Source organism: Peromyscus maniculatus, chromosome 2, assembly GCF_049852395.1.
Source record: "Peromyscus maniculatus bairdii isolate BWxNUB_F1_BW_parent chromosome 2, HU_Pman_BW_mat_3.1, whole genome shotgun sequence".
Lineage (NCBI taxonomy): Eukaryota > Metazoa > Chordata > Mammalia > Rodentia > Cricetidae > Peromyscus > Peromyscus maniculatus.
Window position 1 is genome coordinate 66,691,728 of NC_134853.1, and position 17,222 is coordinate 66,708,949.

Below are 17,222 nucleotides of genomic sequence, written 5' to 3' on the forward strand. Positions count from 1 at the left end.
CTAGGATTAAAGGCGTGTGTCACCACGCCTTGGCTGAAAAGCAGCATCCTAATGAGGAGGCTGGCCTGACAGAAGGGGGCTAATTGTGGCCAGACATCATGGTTGGTGGTGTTTAGGTCAGGGAGAAAGATGCTTACATGGAACAGAAAAGTCAGGTGACTTGGGAAATGGCGCACATAGAATGGAGAAAGAGAGATTTTCTTCTTTTTATAGAAGTTAATTATTAAATATATGACATACTCCAAGACACCACTTCATTGTGGTTTTTGATCACAAAAGATGTTTAGATAGGAAAGGGATGGGGTCACCATCATCTCAGGACAAGGAACACCTTCCTTTTTGCTGGAATTCTTAGCTTCACCTGTGGCCAGGATACTGCTCCGTTTGTTTTTGCTCGAAGGCCTTCTCTTCCTCGTGTCTCCTTGGCCTGCCTTTTGGGCTGTCTCAAGGGCTTCGTTTGGTCACCTTTACAGCCGGACATGACACCTGCCACTGCTTCTCCAGGAGAGAAGTCATTTTTTTATGTGGCAGTTTTTCCTAGCAGGGAAGGCTGCAGGGGACGTGTCTGACCATCAGTAGCCTGCTCACCTGGCTCTTTCCTACTTACACTTGGGAACCTCTAAGGGACTGAGAAGGAAGGGAATGGGGTCATGGCAGAAGGCTTGGACTCCTCTCCTACCCAGTGGGGAGTTCTTGGATGGAGACTTTAAATCAAGGGAGTGACCTGATCAGATTTACGTTTTAGGAAGACTGTAAGGGACTAAAAGTATGATCTCAGATTGTGTTAATTTGGGATCAGTTGTTCCATCTCTCTAAATCTTTATTTCCTTATCTGTAAGTTGGGGATAATGATGACTCTAACCCCATAGGCTGGTTATAAATATTAAATGCAATGATACACATAAGTAGTTAAGTGAATGGCTATCCCAGAGCAAGGGCCCACCAGCTGAGAATGGTGTTAAAGATACAATGAGAGGGAAGAGAAACTGGAGACAGGGAAACCAAATGTAGTTAGGCCATAAGAATAGAGGAATGTTCAACGGTAAAGGCGGTCAGGCTGGGACATCTCACTAATGACCAGAGTTACGCTGCCTACCATGGTGGCTGGTACGTGTCTTCCTGTCCTGCTCTGTAGATAGCTTCAGCTGACCGTGTAGACTAGCCTGCCAAAGAGAAGAGGGCCTTCTTTGAACAACAGCGTAAGACTAGCAGGCCGTTTGTGCTGGAATTTCTAAGCCACCTCCCATATGTACTGCAGTATTATGACTCCTCTCATAGTACTGTCCCCTTTTGTAAACGAGAGAGACAAAAGAGTGTCTAATTAAAGACTAATTGGGTGCTTAATCTCACAACAGCCAGTGCTTGTGTGGTAATAAAAAGTGGAAGGGAACAGCTCAGAGGAGGGAGGGAAGTGGGGGAACCGTAGTAATAGGAACTGGATGATGAAGCAGAAGCTGGTGAGTGGGTTTTATCAGGAAGGTCTCATCAGGCAGGAAAGAAGGCTGGTGTTCTTGGCAGAAGAAACAAGAAGCAAAGGTGGAGAGGCGCAAGGCCCCGGCCAGCCGCAGGGCCTGGAAGGAGCCTTGATGGTTGCACCTCGGAGTTCTGATGTAGGAGGGGTCAGAGAGGCTGGAATGAGACATGGGGCCAGATGATGGAGTTCTGAGGGCCTAGGGAAGGAGCCTGGGCTTTCTTCTTCTGTGGTTTGTTGGCTTCTGGAAACAACCTTCAAAAGCTTTTCAGGAATTCAGGCTTGTCTGTCTCAGGCGTCTCCTTCTGGAAGACCAAGGGCCCAAAGTGGCAGCCTGACATTCAATCTCCTTTGCCATGGTTGGGAAGTCAGGGCTGTAGCTGATTTCATTGGCCTGTTTTGCATTTATTATAGTGTGGCTTTTATAGTGTGTTAATTGAAATATTTCCAACTGCCAAAAACAATCACACTCAAAGTGCCTTGTCAGTTTTTCATTGCCAGATAAATGTTTTACAGACATTCACAGGGCAGTGGTAACTGGGCATTCATTCACAGGGCAGTGGTAACTGGACATTCACAAGGCAGTGGTAACTGGACATTCACAAGGCAGTGGTAACTGGACACATTCACAGGGCAGTGGAAACTGGACATTCACAGGGCAGTGGTAACTGGACACATTCACAGGGCAGTGGTAATTGGACACATTCACAGGGCAGTGGGAACTGGACATTCACAGGGCAGTAGGAACTGGACATTCACAGGGCAGGGAACTAGACACATTCACAGGGCAGTGGGAACTGGACATTCACTGGGTGGTGGGAACTGGACACATTCACAGGGCAGTGGGAACTGGACATTCACAGGGCAGTGGGAACTGGACATTCACAGGGCAGTGGAAATTGGGCATTCACAGGGCAGTGGTAACTGGGCATTCACTGGGTGGTGGGAACTGGACATTCACAGGGCAGTGGTAACTGGACATTCACAGGGCAGTGGTAACTGGGTCTCATTTTCTACTTAAGGCTGGGGGTCTGGGTGGGGATTGGCCCTTCAGTGCTCTGTTGTGGGCCAAGAAGCTGTTGGATGTTGTGATGCTTCCAACCTTAGAGAGCAGAGTCTCTTCAAAGGAAAGCTCATAGGGCCTACCCATCACTGGAAACCTTGGCAACCTAGCTGAAATCTGAATCCTGCTGCCTGCCTTCCCAGCCAGAAATCCAGCTCTGGATGAGATGTGCTTTTTCTTCCACAAGCCCTTTCTCCTTCTCCCCATCCATGCCTTTCCCAAGGATCCTGTCACTGTGAGAGCTGTGAGAGCTGGTTTGTCTGCCTCCTTCATGTTCCATGTTCAATTTTTGTTTGATGAAACATTTTACTCTCTGTCTTTGTTCTCTCCTTACCTGATGTTTTCTCCTTAAAAAAAAAAAAAAAAAAAAAAAAAAAAGCTCTCAGGCTGGAGGGAAGATGCAGAGGTAAGAATGCTGGGGAGGGACTCTTCCAGAGGATGTGGTTTGGTTCCCATCACCCATATGGGGGGGGGGCTCACAACCACCTGTAACCTCAGTCCAGGGTCCCTGTGCTCTCTTCTGACTTCATGGGCACCTGCACACACGTGGCCTACATACACACAGGCACCCGCACATAAAAAAAAAAAAAAAAAAACAAAAAACAAAACAAAACAAAAAAAAAACAGATGTTGAAAACAACATCTCCACCTCGACAATCTTGTTCTGTGGACACCCAGATGATGAGTGATCACCTCTGGCATCTTTGTTGTGTGCCTCAGGCTGGGAAGGTACCACCCATGCAGGCCTATAGCACCCTGGCACAGAGCTAGCTTTCAAAAGAACTTAAGGTAAGTGAGTGAGTGATGGCATTGATAACTCACCTGTCCTCCATGGACTCTAAGGAAACTTGGACAGGAAGCTCATCTTTTTGTCCTTGTCTCACGGTTTAGGTTAGTGCACAGCAAATAAATAAATGCTCCACAAATGTTTACCAAGTTGAGTTGAGCGTGTTACTTATATATTAGACAGCTTCTGTCAATATAACAAATACTGGGGGTAGTGTTTGAAAAAAAAGAGGGTTTTTGTTGTTGTTGTTTTGGTTATTTTGAGAGAGGGTTTCTCTGTGTAGCTTTGGAGCCTGTCCTGGAACTCACTCTGGGATTAAAGGCATGTGCCACCACCACCTGGCTAGAAAAGAAGTTTATTTTAGCTCACGGTTCTGGAGGGACTCAAGGGCATTGCTTCTGCATCAGATCTGCTGAGGAGAGAGGACCACAAGGCAGAGCTAGCACAGGAGGAAGGATCTCAGAAGGAGGTGCCAGGCTTGCTCCTTTTATAAGCATTCTCGCTAAGAACCACAAAGTTAGACCACTACCCTAATGCCTTCCGAAGGCGTGCCCTCAATATCCCAAGGGCTTCCAACTAGGACTCATCTCTTAGAGGTCCTATTGCTTCCCAGTACCCAACCTGGGGACCAGGCCTTCAACATGTGAACTTTGGGAAGACTAAAACTATATGCTCTTGGGAACATGACATTTTTCTTTATTTACTTTGTGTATGGATATTTTGTCTACATGCATGTCTGTGCACCTGTGTGTGCCTGGTGCCCTCAGAGGTCAGAAAAGGTGTTGGGTCCCCTGGAACTAGAGTTACTAGAGTTCCTCAGGTCACCAGTCTTATAAATAAGCGCCTTTACTCACTGAGCCATCTCATTGGCCCACAAATCCTGGTTTTATGTGTTATTAGGAAGTGAATCCACAGTTTTGTGCATAGCAGCTAACATTCTGCCAACCTAGCTCCATCCTCAGCTCTTAGCATATATTTTAAAAATATTTGTTGGGGGCTGGAGAGAGGGCTCGGTGATTAAGAGCACTGGCTGCTCTTCCAGAGGACCTGGGTTCAATTCACAGCATGGCAGCTCACAACTGTCTGTAATTCCAGTTCCAGGGAATCTGACACCCTCACACCAATGCACATAAAATAAAATTAAATAAATTATTTTAAAAATATACGTGTTGGACTAGTTACAAGTAAGAAATTCCCAGTGCTAAGGGTCCTGGGTGACTCTTCACGGGCTAGTTGTGATGATGGTAAAACAGGTTTGCCCCAGACACAGAACCTCCTTGACTCAACCAAGAAGCACCTGCTGCCATTGAAAGTGACCCCAGAATGGTTCCTGAGAGCTGGGAGCTCACGACCCTCTGCTGCAGAGGCCTTGGGCAGGGGCCGCCTTGGGGTGTGATTCATGCCTCTCCTGTTTCACTGTGACTCACCTTCTGTTTTTATTCTCCCTTTAGAGTATCAGTGCGACCAGAGGAGCCAGGAAAAGAGTAAGTGCTGAGACCACCAGCCACCAAACAAGATGTTAGTGGCATTCTGTCTATTGAGAATACTATCCATATATTTCTGGATAATTTGAACAAGCTAGAAGAACTTTAAAATGATGCTTGAGCTACTACCCTAGGGTAACCTTTTATTTAACATGCAATGTTATATCCTCCTAGGTATTTTTATGTACATAAAAGGATGTGTGTGTGTGTATGTGTGTGTGTGTGTGTGTGTGTGTGTGTGTGTGTGTGTGTGTGTGTGTAATAAAACAGTATGTATTATTTTATGGCCTGTTTTTCACATACTATTTAGGGTACTTTCCATTGCTAATATACTTTTATTATATCATTTGAAATTATTGCATAATTTAATCATATGTCCCTTGAGGCCACACCATAATGTGTTCCACCATGCCTCTCTTTAGAGGAAAGACATCAACATTTCCTCTTTTCCACTGTTATGACCAATATGCAGTTACCTGTGTCTTTAGGCATGGCTTTGGTTCTTTTCTTTTTATTTTTGAGACAGGGTTTCTCTGTGTAACAGCTCTGGCTGTCCTGGATTTTGCTTTGTATACCAAGCTGGCCTTGAACTCACAGAGATCTGCCTTCCTCTGCCTCCCAAATGCTGAGATTAAAGGCATGTGCCACCACTGCCTGGCTGGTTATTTTCTTATTGTAAATTCCTACATAGAAATATTTGAGTCAAAGAACATAAACAGTTATAGGTAACTTGGGTAAATATTTCCACATTTCACTTTAGGAAGGCCGTGCCCATTTCTGGGAGTCTACCTTCCACCCTGAAGACTCTTGTTGTTTTCCAGTTTTATTGTGGAAGAAAAAAATATTGCTTTGTTTCAAATGTCTTTGATTGTTAGTAAAGATGAGCAAATATTTCAAATACCCTATGGCCACTTTGGCAAGGCATTTCACACTCTGTCCAGCAATGCAGAACTGTTATCCTTGACTCTTTTTGACTTAAAGGAGCAAAGTACAAGACAGTATTTGTTTTAAGAGTCATCTTTTTAAAAAGTAACCTTGATGTGGCAGATTGGAAGGCCAAGTACAAATTTGGATAGCAGCGGTTGCAGAACAGTCTGGGCTCTCTGGCTGTCTAAGCACATTGCATAAAAGTCTTTGGCAGCTGGTCATGGACTTCAGCTTCTAGGCTTTGTGGAAGACAGTAGGAAGAGCTGGTGCTTCTGATGCCCTGCTGGGGACAAAGGCCCACAACAGTGTTTCAGGTGAGGCCTGACCCCAGTATAGAGGTGGCTGTGATCTTCCAGGCTCTGAGAGCCCAAGCATCAACAGTTTCTTTGGAGCCTTCCAAGAGTGGTCTGTTGGCGTTTCATATTCTGTACACAATAGGCAGAACTTGGCTTCAGGGAGGGCTTGTGAATAGAGGGGCTTCCTGCAGCATCACTTGCTTGTTCAAGCAGATTGGGCACTCCTGACTGATTGTGTTTTTGTTAAGGATGAAGATTCAGGGACTGACGTGGGAGACGGAACTGATGAATGGTCCCAATCCAGAGCCACAGTTCGACCCCCTGACCAGCTGGAGTTGACTGATGCTGTGAGTGAGCAAACTCCTATCCTTGCTCATTTTGTCTTCTCCTGCTTCAGATGTGAGCTCTTCCATAGTGCAGCTTAGAAGCCTGTGCAGAGCTTACAGGCACCCTGGGGGTCCCAAGCCTCAGAGGCGATGGGAGGGGGGGCTTTATGCATGATCCTCTTGGTGTTTCTTTTCCCTCAGGAGTTAAAGGAGGAGTTCACTCGCATCCTGACAGCCAACAACCCACATGCACCCCAGAATATTGTCAGGTACAGCTTCAAAGTAAGTCACCCCCTCCTGGGCAGGGCTTTGATGTCTCCTTGAAGCAACAATGGCTGGGCACATTGCAGAAGGCTCCTGGTCAATTTATGAGGTCACTTGTAAACTGAGGTCCTTGGCTAGAAATCTGGGGTTTTACATGGAGTGCTCCAGAGATGTTTGAATTTTTTTAAATTTTAGTACATTTTATTTGGAGGAGGGAGGGAAGGAGAGAGGGAGGGAGGGAGGGAGGGAGAGAGGGAGAGAGGAAGAGGCAGAGAGAGAAAGAGAGAGAGAGAGAGAGAGAACACATGTTCACAAAAGAGAGAAGGGAGGGAGAGGAGACAGGGTTACAGTGTGCATGTGGAGGTCAGAGGTCAGAGGTCAGAGGACAACCTTCCAGAATTGCTTCTCTTTCCACCCTGTGGAGCTGGGGGATCAAACTGAGGTTGTCAGGCCTGGCAGCAGGGACCCGTCTGCTAAGCCATCTTGCAGGCCCCTTTGAAGTGTCCTAGTGCATCTCCCTGGAAGTCTTGCTAATTGCAGAGCCTTCAGAACCCTGAGGAGGAGTTTTTTTCTTGTGGTGCTGGTGACTGAATCATTAAATCTAGAGTTTTGCTCATACTGATCAAGCGCTCTACCACTGAGCTACATTTCCAGCTTTTCAGTATGTTTTTATTTTTAAGAATATTGAAGCATTTGGTTAGAAAATGATTTTTCCAATATTTTCAACATACAAAATACATTTTCCACCAACACAAGTGATTGGATCTTTAGAAGCTTAGCTTTTCCTCCAGCCAGACACTTGTAGAACAGAGTCCTCTCTGAGATGTTGGCCTCACATCCACACAGGACCTTCCCATCCAAGAGGAATTCCGGCAGGCTCTGGGCACAGAGTCTCTTGCCATGCTAGCCAGCCGGGGCAGGCAGATAGATGACTCCCAGGGCCATCGTCAGTAACCACGGTGTGAGCAAGTTCTTAGGAGACAGCCTGCAGCAGGGCTTCGTAAGAGACAACACTGTGGTCTAAGCGCAGCAGGGTCAGCACCCGAGGGACTGGAGAGTTTTTCCGAGCACTTTTGAGCCAAAGTGGAAGCCAGGCCTCTGTTTCTTCTTTCACGTTTTAGCTCCGCTCCTACTGTGCGCCAGTGTCAGCTCCTCCTGTATGAAGTGTTTTTACGTAGAACGCCACAGACAACCCTCATGCTTCTTTGATATAGAAACTATTATTTTCTTTTTCTTTTTTGATTCTGATATTAAATTACATAAAACAAATGGCAAGGGCTGGAGAGATGGCTCAGGGATTAAGAGCACTGGCTGTTCTTCCAAAGGACCTAGGTTCAATTCCCAGCACCCACATGGCAGCTTACAACTGTCTGTAACTCCAGTTCCAGGGGATCCTTAAAAATAAAAAAGAAAAAAAAATCTAAAAAAAAAAAACAACAAATGGCAAAAGTCATACAACCTGTGTTCAAAGCGAGATTTGAGCTAGTTTGTCTGACTCCAGGCAAGGGGGTATTGCTTCTTTTCAACATTTTTGCCAGGTGTAGTGGCTAACACTGATCCCAGCACTTGGACGGCAGAAGCAGGAAGATCACTGCAAGTCTGAGGCCAGCCTAGGAGGCACCCAGGTGACAGACCCTGTCTCAGCCAACAAACTTTTACACACACACACACACACACACACACACACACACACACACACACACTCACGGAGTGGGGAGAATTTTGAATATATAACAGAAACCCATAGTACAAGTTTCAAAATATTCAAAAGTGGTGGAAAGCAAACCTCCTTCCATCCCATGTCCTTTTCCAGGAAGAAGGACACCCAGCTTTTTATTTGTTTAGTCTTTGGGACAGGGTCTCACCATACAGCCCAAGCTGACCTCAAATCTGCGATCCTGGGAGCATCTCGGACTCTCGAGTTCTGGGTGTACAGGTGTGTGTCACCAGCTTGACTTTGTTTTAAAGATGGGTCTGTGGAGACACAGTTTACACACCCTGGAATCTGTCCATTTAAACCTTACAGTGATGACTTCAGCTTATTCACAGACTGTACAACTCTAACACAACCCATTTCCAGACACCTTTGTCCTCGTTTTGCTTCTTAGAGACCAAATCTCGTGTAGTCCAAGCTGACCTTGAGCTTGCTGGGTAGCTGAATCTGACCCTGAATTCCTGGTCCTCCTGCCTTCACTCCTGAGTGCTGGGATTACAGGTGTGCACCACCATGCCAGGCTAGAACATTTCCTCCATAGGAAATGCCATGCCTCATACTCAAACCCTCCATCTCCTCTAGCCCTGGGAAGCACTGGGTTATTTTTTATCTCTAGATTTGCCTATTCTGGATGTGTGAGGAGATGGATCCTGTAATTCCTAGTCTTTTGTGACTGGCTTCTTTCATTCAGCGTGATGTTTTCGATTCATCCATGTTACAGCATATGTCAATACTCCATGTCTTCTTATTGCCAAGTAATATTTCATTCCGTGAATATGCTGCATTTTCTTTATCTTTCCATTGATGGACATTTGTATTGTTTCTTCTTTGGGCAATTCTAAATAATGCTGCTAAGTAATGAACATCTGTGTATGTCTTGTGAAAAATTTCATGAACATACTGCTTCTTATTCAGATTGTGTAGCAGACCCCTCCACAAAGATGTTGAAGCAAATCCAGATGTGTTTCCAAAAGATGCTATTCAAGAGTTTCACTAATGACTCCCCCTCCACCCTTGGACAGTTTAGAGAGGTTGGAGGGGAGCCGCCTTTCACTCCCTGAAATCATGTTGGACAGTGGTATGCTTTCCTGTCTCCTGTCTTGACATTAGAAATAGGGGCCTGCCAGGACTCAGTGGTCTGACTGAGGCAAGTGTATTACAGAGCGAGTGTTACCTTTCCATTTCAACGTCCTCTTCTTACTCTTCCTTTGAGTGAACTGCCAGCTGGCTCCCAGGAAAGCTCACCTTATTTATGCCTTCAGTATCTCTTTGGCCTGCCGAACATTCTCCCACACAGCTGTCTCTACATTGTTGGTCCTAGAGGGTCCAATTTTAGGTCCCAAAGCTGCTACTTTCTCTTGTTGTGCTAAAGAATCCAAATTCCATCCCTAAATTGAAGAGAAAGTTCCCAGTCAGCATTGAGGACAGGATGGAGGTGAAGTCTTAGAGGAAACAGTGTGGATCACTCATTCTTATGGGGACCTCCATCATACAGTCAGTTACTGTCTTGCTGAGCATTAATACTGGGCATTTAATATGTGTTCAGCATTGTGTTAATGGACCACTTCCTCTACTGCCAACACTTACACTACCTCAAAAATTGGATATCATTATTTTATTTGATAGAAGAAAGAAACCGGGGCCTGGGGGTTTAAGATAAGGTCATGAAGATAATAAGGAGCAGACTAAGGATTTGAATCCAGTTCTGCCACCAAAGACCATGCTTTTAACTACTTTTCTGTCCACCATCCATCTGAGTTACAGAGAGGAAGGACTTCATAGTGACTTTGTTTTTGTTTTTTGTTTGTTGTTGTTTGTTTGTTTGTTTTTGTTTTTTGAGTCAGGGTTTCTCTGTGTAGTTTTGGTTTCTGTTCTGGATCTTGCTCTGTAGACCAGGCTGGCCTTGAACTCACAGAGATCCACCTGCCTCTGCCTCCTGAGTCCTGGGATTAAAGGCGTGTGCCGCCGCCGCCGCCGCCGCCGCCGCCGCCGCCGCCGCCGCCGCCGCCGCCGCCTGTTTTTTTTCTTTTTTTTGTTGTTCTTTTTGTTTTTTAAGACAGGGTTTCTTTGTGTAGCCCTGGCTGTCCTAAAACTCCCTCTGTAGAACAGGCTGGCCTCAAACTTAGAGATCCTCCTGCCTCTGCCTCTGGAGTGCTGGGATTAAGGGCATGTGCCCCCACTGCACAGTAAGATTTTTTTCTTAATCTCAGAGTGCCATACAAATATAATTATTTTCCACATGATGTGAAATGGTTGAACAGAGCTGTTTTAAAAGAAGGGAGGGGGCCTCTTGTCTCCAGCTCCACTTTTGGGGTTGCTAGGAGGCTAATCAACAAGATGTCCACAGGAACTCCAGACCATGGGCCCTGCAAAAGCAGGAACTGGGTCTGTTGTTGCTCAGCTTTATATCCTGGGCACCTAGAAAACACTTGGCACGTTGTAGCTGCTCAAAAATTATTTGTTGAACGAATAAATACGGTTTCCTGGGCTTGAAGCCCAGTTCTGCTTCTCATCTGCTATGTGACCTGGACAAGTGCCAAACCTAAACTTTCTCTGGACCTCTGTGGTCCTCTTGGATAGAAGAAATAGGGGGACTAGAGGCCTGGTTGTCTCTGGTGTTCTGTTCCCTCTGACATCCACTAAAGCGGCATAGCAGGGCCATGCCAGGCATGTTGGACAATCATGTCTGACCTGCCCAAGGTGAGGCGGGTAAACTGGGGTCCCTTGGCCTGAATGTGGGCGACGAGGCACCTGAACCAGTGATGAGTAAATGTGGGCCACTTCAGATTGGAGGCAGAGAATATTTAAAAATAAGTCTTTGAGGCTGAGTGTGGTGGCATACGCCAGTGCGGGCTACATAGTCAGACTGGTCCCCACCCCACCCCCCAAAATTGATTTTTTAAACAAGTCTCTGATGAGAACTTAAAAAAAGCTTATTTTATTTGTCTTTTCTTCTTTAAGCAGAAATTCAGTGAAAACATTAAGGATTGGGAGTTATAGTTCCTTTACTCAAGGTGACTGCTGACTTTAGAGCAATGGTCCTCAATCTGTGGGTTGCGACCCCTTTGGGAGCAAGTAACCCTTTCCCAGGGGTCACCTAAGACCATAGGAAAACATAGAGATTTACATCATGATTCATGACAGTAGCAAAATTACAGCTGTGAAGTAGCAATGAAAATAATTGTGTGGTTAGGGGTCAGCACAGCTTGAGGGACTGTATTTGAGGCCCGAAGCGTTAGGAAGGTTGAGAACGCTGCTCTGGAGAACTAAGGCAGACTGCGTTCTGACACCAGCCCTTTGCGGGGTCCCTGGTGTGATTTACTCTCTCTCTTTTCAGGAAGGCACATATAAAGCCATTGGTTTTGTGAACCAAATGGCCGTTCACTTCAGCCAGGTGGGGAACCTGATTCCCAAGGACTCAGATGAAGGACGGCGCCAGCATTACCGTGCCGAGCTGGCGGCAGGTAGGGCTGTGGGTGGCTTACGGTCCCTCCAGGGCTTTGCAAGACCGCTGCTTTCATGGTGTCCAACTGCAAGCTGTCCTGGACGGGCCTGGGAGCTAACCCAGGTCACGGAGAGCCCAGGGGACAAGCAGGGTCTGACAGGCAGGAAGATGATCCTCCCTGCCAGGGACTGACTGAGCCATCTTGGACCCTGAACTCATTAGCAATATCCTGTCAAGGGTCACAGGAGTCTGCTAAGGTGGTGACTTCAGAAACAGAAGTCCTTGAAGAGGATGAAGAACCCAAAGAGGCAGAGACTGAAGCTGGCAGTCAAACAGATGTACCTGCCGCAGCTGAGGTGCGTGCGGGTGGGGCTGCTCTTTGTCCCCACCGTTCCAGGGCAGCCGTGGGTGGAGGCTTGGGGTGACCTGGGGAGGAAAGAGTGGAGTAGATGCTGTATGCGCCAATGTTTCTGGCAGCATCCTCTCGCCTGCCCCCACCCCACCTGGCCGGGGCTTCCTTCCCCTGACTCCTGATGGCCCACTGTCTCCCTCCCAGTTAAGCTCTGGCCCTCCTGATTTGTTTCCAGACCACTGAAAAGGTGGTGGAAGAGGAACTTATGGCACCTGTGCAGCCCAAGGAGCGGAAACTCACCAACCAGTTCAACTTCAGCGAGAGAGCATCACAGACCTTCAACAACCCCCTCCGGGTAGATCCCCCCCACCCCTTTACAGACCTCCAACAACCCCCTCCGGGTAGATCCCCCCCCACACCCCTCCACAGACCTCCAACAACCCCCTCCGGGTAGATCCCCCTCCACACCCCTCCACAGACCTCCAACAACCCCCTCCGGGTAGATCCCCCACCACACACCCCTCCACAGACCTCCAACAACCCCCTCCAGGTAGATCCCCCTCCACACCCCTCCACAGACCTCCAACAACCCCCTCCGGGTAGATCCCCCACAACACCCCTCCACAGACCTTCAACAACCCCCTCCGGGTAGATCCCCCTCCACAGACCTCCAACAACCCCCTCCGGGTAGATCCCCCTCCACACCCCTTTACAGACCTCCAACAACCCCCTCCGGGTAGATCCCCCTCCACACCCCTCCACAGACCTCCAACAACCCCCTCCGGGTAGATCCCCCTCCACACCCCTCCACAGACCTCCAACAACCCCCTCCGGGTAGATTTTCCACTACACCCTTTTACTTTGAGACTCTGTGTTATGCAATGGCAAGGTAGACACAGGCCTGAGACCAGTCCTTGCAGGCCTGAGCTTGGCAGCGGGGACAGGAAAGACCACAGTTTCTCTCTCCAAGGAGAACTGGAACATGCATTCAAGTCCCTGTAAGAAATCTAGTCAGCCAGAAAAAGGCTAGGACCCTCGACTCCACTGAGAGGCTGAAACCTGGGCTAGCCTGGGAAGAGAGAGTAGAAATCAAGACCGCAGTGTGCCACGGGCATGGAGAGTCTTGAAAGAATGTAACAGAAGTTGATGGTCTCTGTGGCAGATCAGCTGGAAAAACTAGAACATTCCCTGACTGTGAAAGATCCTGAGAACCAGGCTGAGAGAGAGAACCTGACAGGGTTTTAGGTGCGGTACACTCACACGAATGTTCTACAGTAGTTCTTCTATGATGGACTCTCGTCACCCTATGTAGTCCTTAGGCTGATGCCGGATAGTCAGGGTGATACGTAGTGGGGAGGGAGCAACTTGCACGCTGCATGTGGAGACCCCATTACTGGGGAGAAGCCTTCTCTTGTAAGGGGCGTTAGCCCTGGGCCTTGTGGGAGGCTGGCCTCTGTGCATCGTGTCTGGAGGCTGGCTCCTTATAAGTCTGTCCATCCCCCACCTGGGCCTTTCCTTGATTGAAAACCATCGTGATTGATCATCACTGCCTTTGCTCTCTGGGTTAGGCGACTGACGGAGGCCAGAATGAAAAACTAAACGTGGGATTTAAACAATTCAGTCTTTCACCAGGCTCTGCTTTCCTTCCCTAGTTCTGTTCTGTTCCTTCCTCAGCTCCAACTAAAATGCTTCTCCTGAAGAGGTGCTGTTGGGCTGAGTGAGAGGGAGGGAGGTGAGACCATCTGTGGCTCTCCTGTCTGTTGTCCCTGTTCTGTAGGATCGGGAATGTCAGATGGAGCCTCCACCGAGAACAAACTTTTCAGCCACAGCCAATCAGGTAAGATCCTGTCTCCATCTGCACTCCCAGGCATCCCGAAATGCTCAGCAGAGGAGGAGTCTGGCAAGGCTAGAGTCCTCTGCCAGTGTGCCTTAATTACCCATCCACCCCGCTGCACATCATCCTGAGCTATCAGTCCTGAGCACTGGGCACATCACCACAGGTCTCCAGTATGAGCTCTGGACCAGCCACATGCCTCCAGGGCAAGGCTGTCCATGCTGGAGGCATGGCTTCTGGAGCCTTCCCCAGAACATGGTAGAATGGACTCTCAGGAACCTGTGGCACCCTGTGACTGGCTTTAAAGTGCCAGCATTCTGACTGCCTTCACAGTCATTTTGTATTCTTGCAGACCCTCCTCCTTCCCATTAAGCCCTCCCCGCTGGCCATGCTAACTTGGACAGGATCTGGTGCTTGGATCAGGCCCGAGCTCTGCTATTCCTACTGTGGGCATAGTATGCTTCGCTTCTTTCTTAATCCTTCTGTTTCTTTCTTTGTCAATAAAGGATGATAAGCTGCCCACAGAGGTGTTGGAGGGCTCTGAATGAGATAACAAATGCTGAAATGCACACTGGCCTGTGTGGGATTTTCACGTGTAAGGTGTACCTATCTGGCCTCCAGGTGGCAGTGACTGCCCAGTCTGGGAGCCACTCTGTGTGATCTGCTGCATTTGCCCAGCCCTAGAGCCTTGCCGCTGCTTCTGCTCCAGCCCTCGAAGAAAGGCTGCCCTTTCTTCAGGTCCAGTTGGCAGGATGCTTATGTATTTCCTTCTAATCTTGAGATGTGGGCAGTGAAGTAGATGGCCCGCTTGAGCCAATACGTTTATCCTGTTTTCATGGAGGCAGACATTTTTTTCATTCTCTCTCTCTCTCTCTCTCTCTCTCTCTCTCTCTCTCTCTCTCTCTCTCTCTCTGTGTGTGTGTGTGTGTGTGTGTGTGTGTGTGTGTGTGTGTGCCGTGCATAGAGGTTAGAGGACAGCTTTCAGAAGTCAGTTTTCTTTCCACCATATGGGTCCCGGGTATTGCACTCAGGTCATCGGACTTGCTGGAAAAAGTCTTTAATCTCTGAGCTATCTCACCACCTGAGGAAGATTTTTTTAAAAACATATTTCTTAGTTCAGTTTTAGAAGTTTCTAACAAACTATTAGTTACCTAGTGGTTGCACATTTTGTCTTCCTGTTGGGGGTTGAAACCTAGAACAATATTCATGGATCTCCAGCTTGAGATTCAGACCCTGTGCTTCAGGGTGGATGGGAACCTAGCCCAGAGGAGCCCTGGAAACTCCTTCCTTCCGCTTTTAGAGTGGGTGATTAGCAGGGAAGACAGACTTTGAACATGTAATTACAATGATTAGAGGGTGCTGTGGAGACACTTGACAGGGTTTAACACGACCAAATCCTGCAGGCTGAAGAGCTGGCCGAGTGAAAGCTCTGCCCTGTGGTGACTCTCTTGTCTCACTCTTGCCTAGTGGGAAATCTATGATGCCTATGTAGATGAGCTTGAGAAACTGGAAAAGACCAAAGAGAAGGAGAAGACCAAGACTCCAGTGGCTAAGAAAACAGAGAAGATGGCCATGAGAAAACTGACATCTATGGAGTCCCAGGTTCGGTGGGGGTGTCTACAGCTCTGTCACAGAGTGTCTGAGTGGGGCCTTGGGCTGTAGGTAGATGGAAGCTTGGCTCTATAAAAGGGCTTCACGGATGCTCAAGGGGGAAGGCTGACATTGAGGTGTGGGTAATTTCTTACCTCAGGAGAAGATGTAATGACAGCTTGAATTGTCCCTGGCAGTCCACATCTTCCCCCAGTTGGTATTCTGAAGGTCAGAAGGGTTTGGGAATCGCTGGCCTAGGACAGACTTTCTTGAAAAGTCTGTGTTCTCTGCATTGCAGGAACGTTATGTGTCTGCTGTGGAGGGTGGGATCTAAGGATAAGGTGCCTTCCCTGAGTTTAGGGCGAGTCGGGTTCTTCTGCCTTCAGTCTGTGATTTAATCACGTCTGGCAGTCAGAGTGAGTGAGATGGCTCATGTTAATACTGTGACACGATCCAGAGTCACTGGGAAGAGGTCTCAAGGGGACTGTGTAGATCTGATTGGCCTTTGGGTGTGTCTGTGGGGGTTGTCTTGATTACATTAATTGACAAGGGAAGACCTGACCCACTGTAGGTGGCGCTATTCCCTAGGTTTGGAGTGGAGAAAGTGAGCGGGTATTAGGCAGGCATTCATTCATTCTCTTTCCCCTGACTGTGAAGCAACTAGTTGTCTCCAGTTCTTGCTGCCTTGAATTGCCCACTATGATGTACTGTAACCTGGAATTTTGAGCTAAAATAAACCATTATTCCCCTAAGTTGCTTTTGTCAAGGTATTTTTATCACAGTAACTGAAGTGAAACCAGGTCAGTGAGTCTTCAGGGCCAGGAGCCAGCCCACAATTATCCCAGATGCCGTTACCATCAGGTCAATGGATGTAGCCACTAGAGTTGGACTCACCATAAGGAGCCAAGTGGGAGTTTTAGAAAGACCATGGTGGGGGACTTGGAAGAGTGCAGCCTGCAGGAGTTTAGGGATCAATAGAGAATAAAGTGATATAACCATGGGGCAATGGCCACAGCAGGGATCACCACAGGAGGTGCTGGAGAACCTCATTTATTCCTGTAGCAGAGAGAAAACTGGGTCAGGAGATGGAGCCCCAGAGTGGAGATCCTATGGGTGTGACCTGCTTTGGAAGAGGGTCACCAGTAGCTAGGGGCTGGTTTCAGCACTTTGGAGAGCGCCCAGGGCACCTCACTCGGAAGTGGCTCTGCTCCTCTCTAACCACCGGAAAACCCAGCTCAGTTTAAAGAAGAGCTGCTTTCCTTTATCCCAGCGGTGCCCATGTCCTCTTAGTTCTGTTCCATGACCCTGATGTCATATTTGAAGGGAAGTTTGAGGGGCCATTGCTATGACTTAATAGACACTATCTTTCGGTTTCTTTGAATCACTGATCAAACACTGAATGATCATGGCCATGCCCAGTACGCAGTCTCAGGGTGGGATAGGGCCCTGCCTTGAGGGCTGTGTGGGTATCCTCGGCTCCCTTACACCATTCCTCAGAGGAGGCTCTGGCCTGGGTTAGGCTCATTGTGAAGACCTGTCAGAGTTTGGGCTATTGGCTCTGCTGGAACCCACAATGGCAGAAACTCCAACTAGAATCATCAAGACCCAGAAACCAGGAGAAGACTCTCTGTGGCTGAGACTGAAAACTGATTTGGAACCTAACGTCTGC

At 47.9% G+C, this 17,222-nt stretch overlaps 1 protein-coding gene across 1 annotated transcript in view; it reads left to right on the forward strand.

Annotated features, from left to right (window-relative positions):
- The window catches only part of Dnai1 (dynein axonemal intermediate chain 1), a 71,026-nt gene that overhangs the window by 22,772 nt on the left and 31,032 nt on the right, over nt 1-17,222 (forward strand). The window contains exons 2-9 of the mRNA XM_006986047.4: nt 4,773-4,805; nt 6,277-6,375; nt 6,556-6,636; nt 11,670-11,796; nt 12,015-12,133; nt 12,365-12,484; nt 13,907-13,966; nt 15,431-15,565. Coding sequence (XP_006986109.1) covers nt 4,773-4,805; nt 6,277-6,375; nt 6,556-6,636; nt 11,670-11,796; nt 12,015-12,133; nt 12,365-12,484; nt 13,907-13,966; nt 15,431-15,565 — 774 coding nt within the window. The remainder of the gene's footprint in view (nt 1-4,772; nt 4,806-6,276; nt 6,376-6,555; nt 6,637-11,669; nt 11,797-12,014; nt 12,134-12,364; nt 12,485-13,906; nt 13,967-15,430; nt 15,566-17,222) is intronic.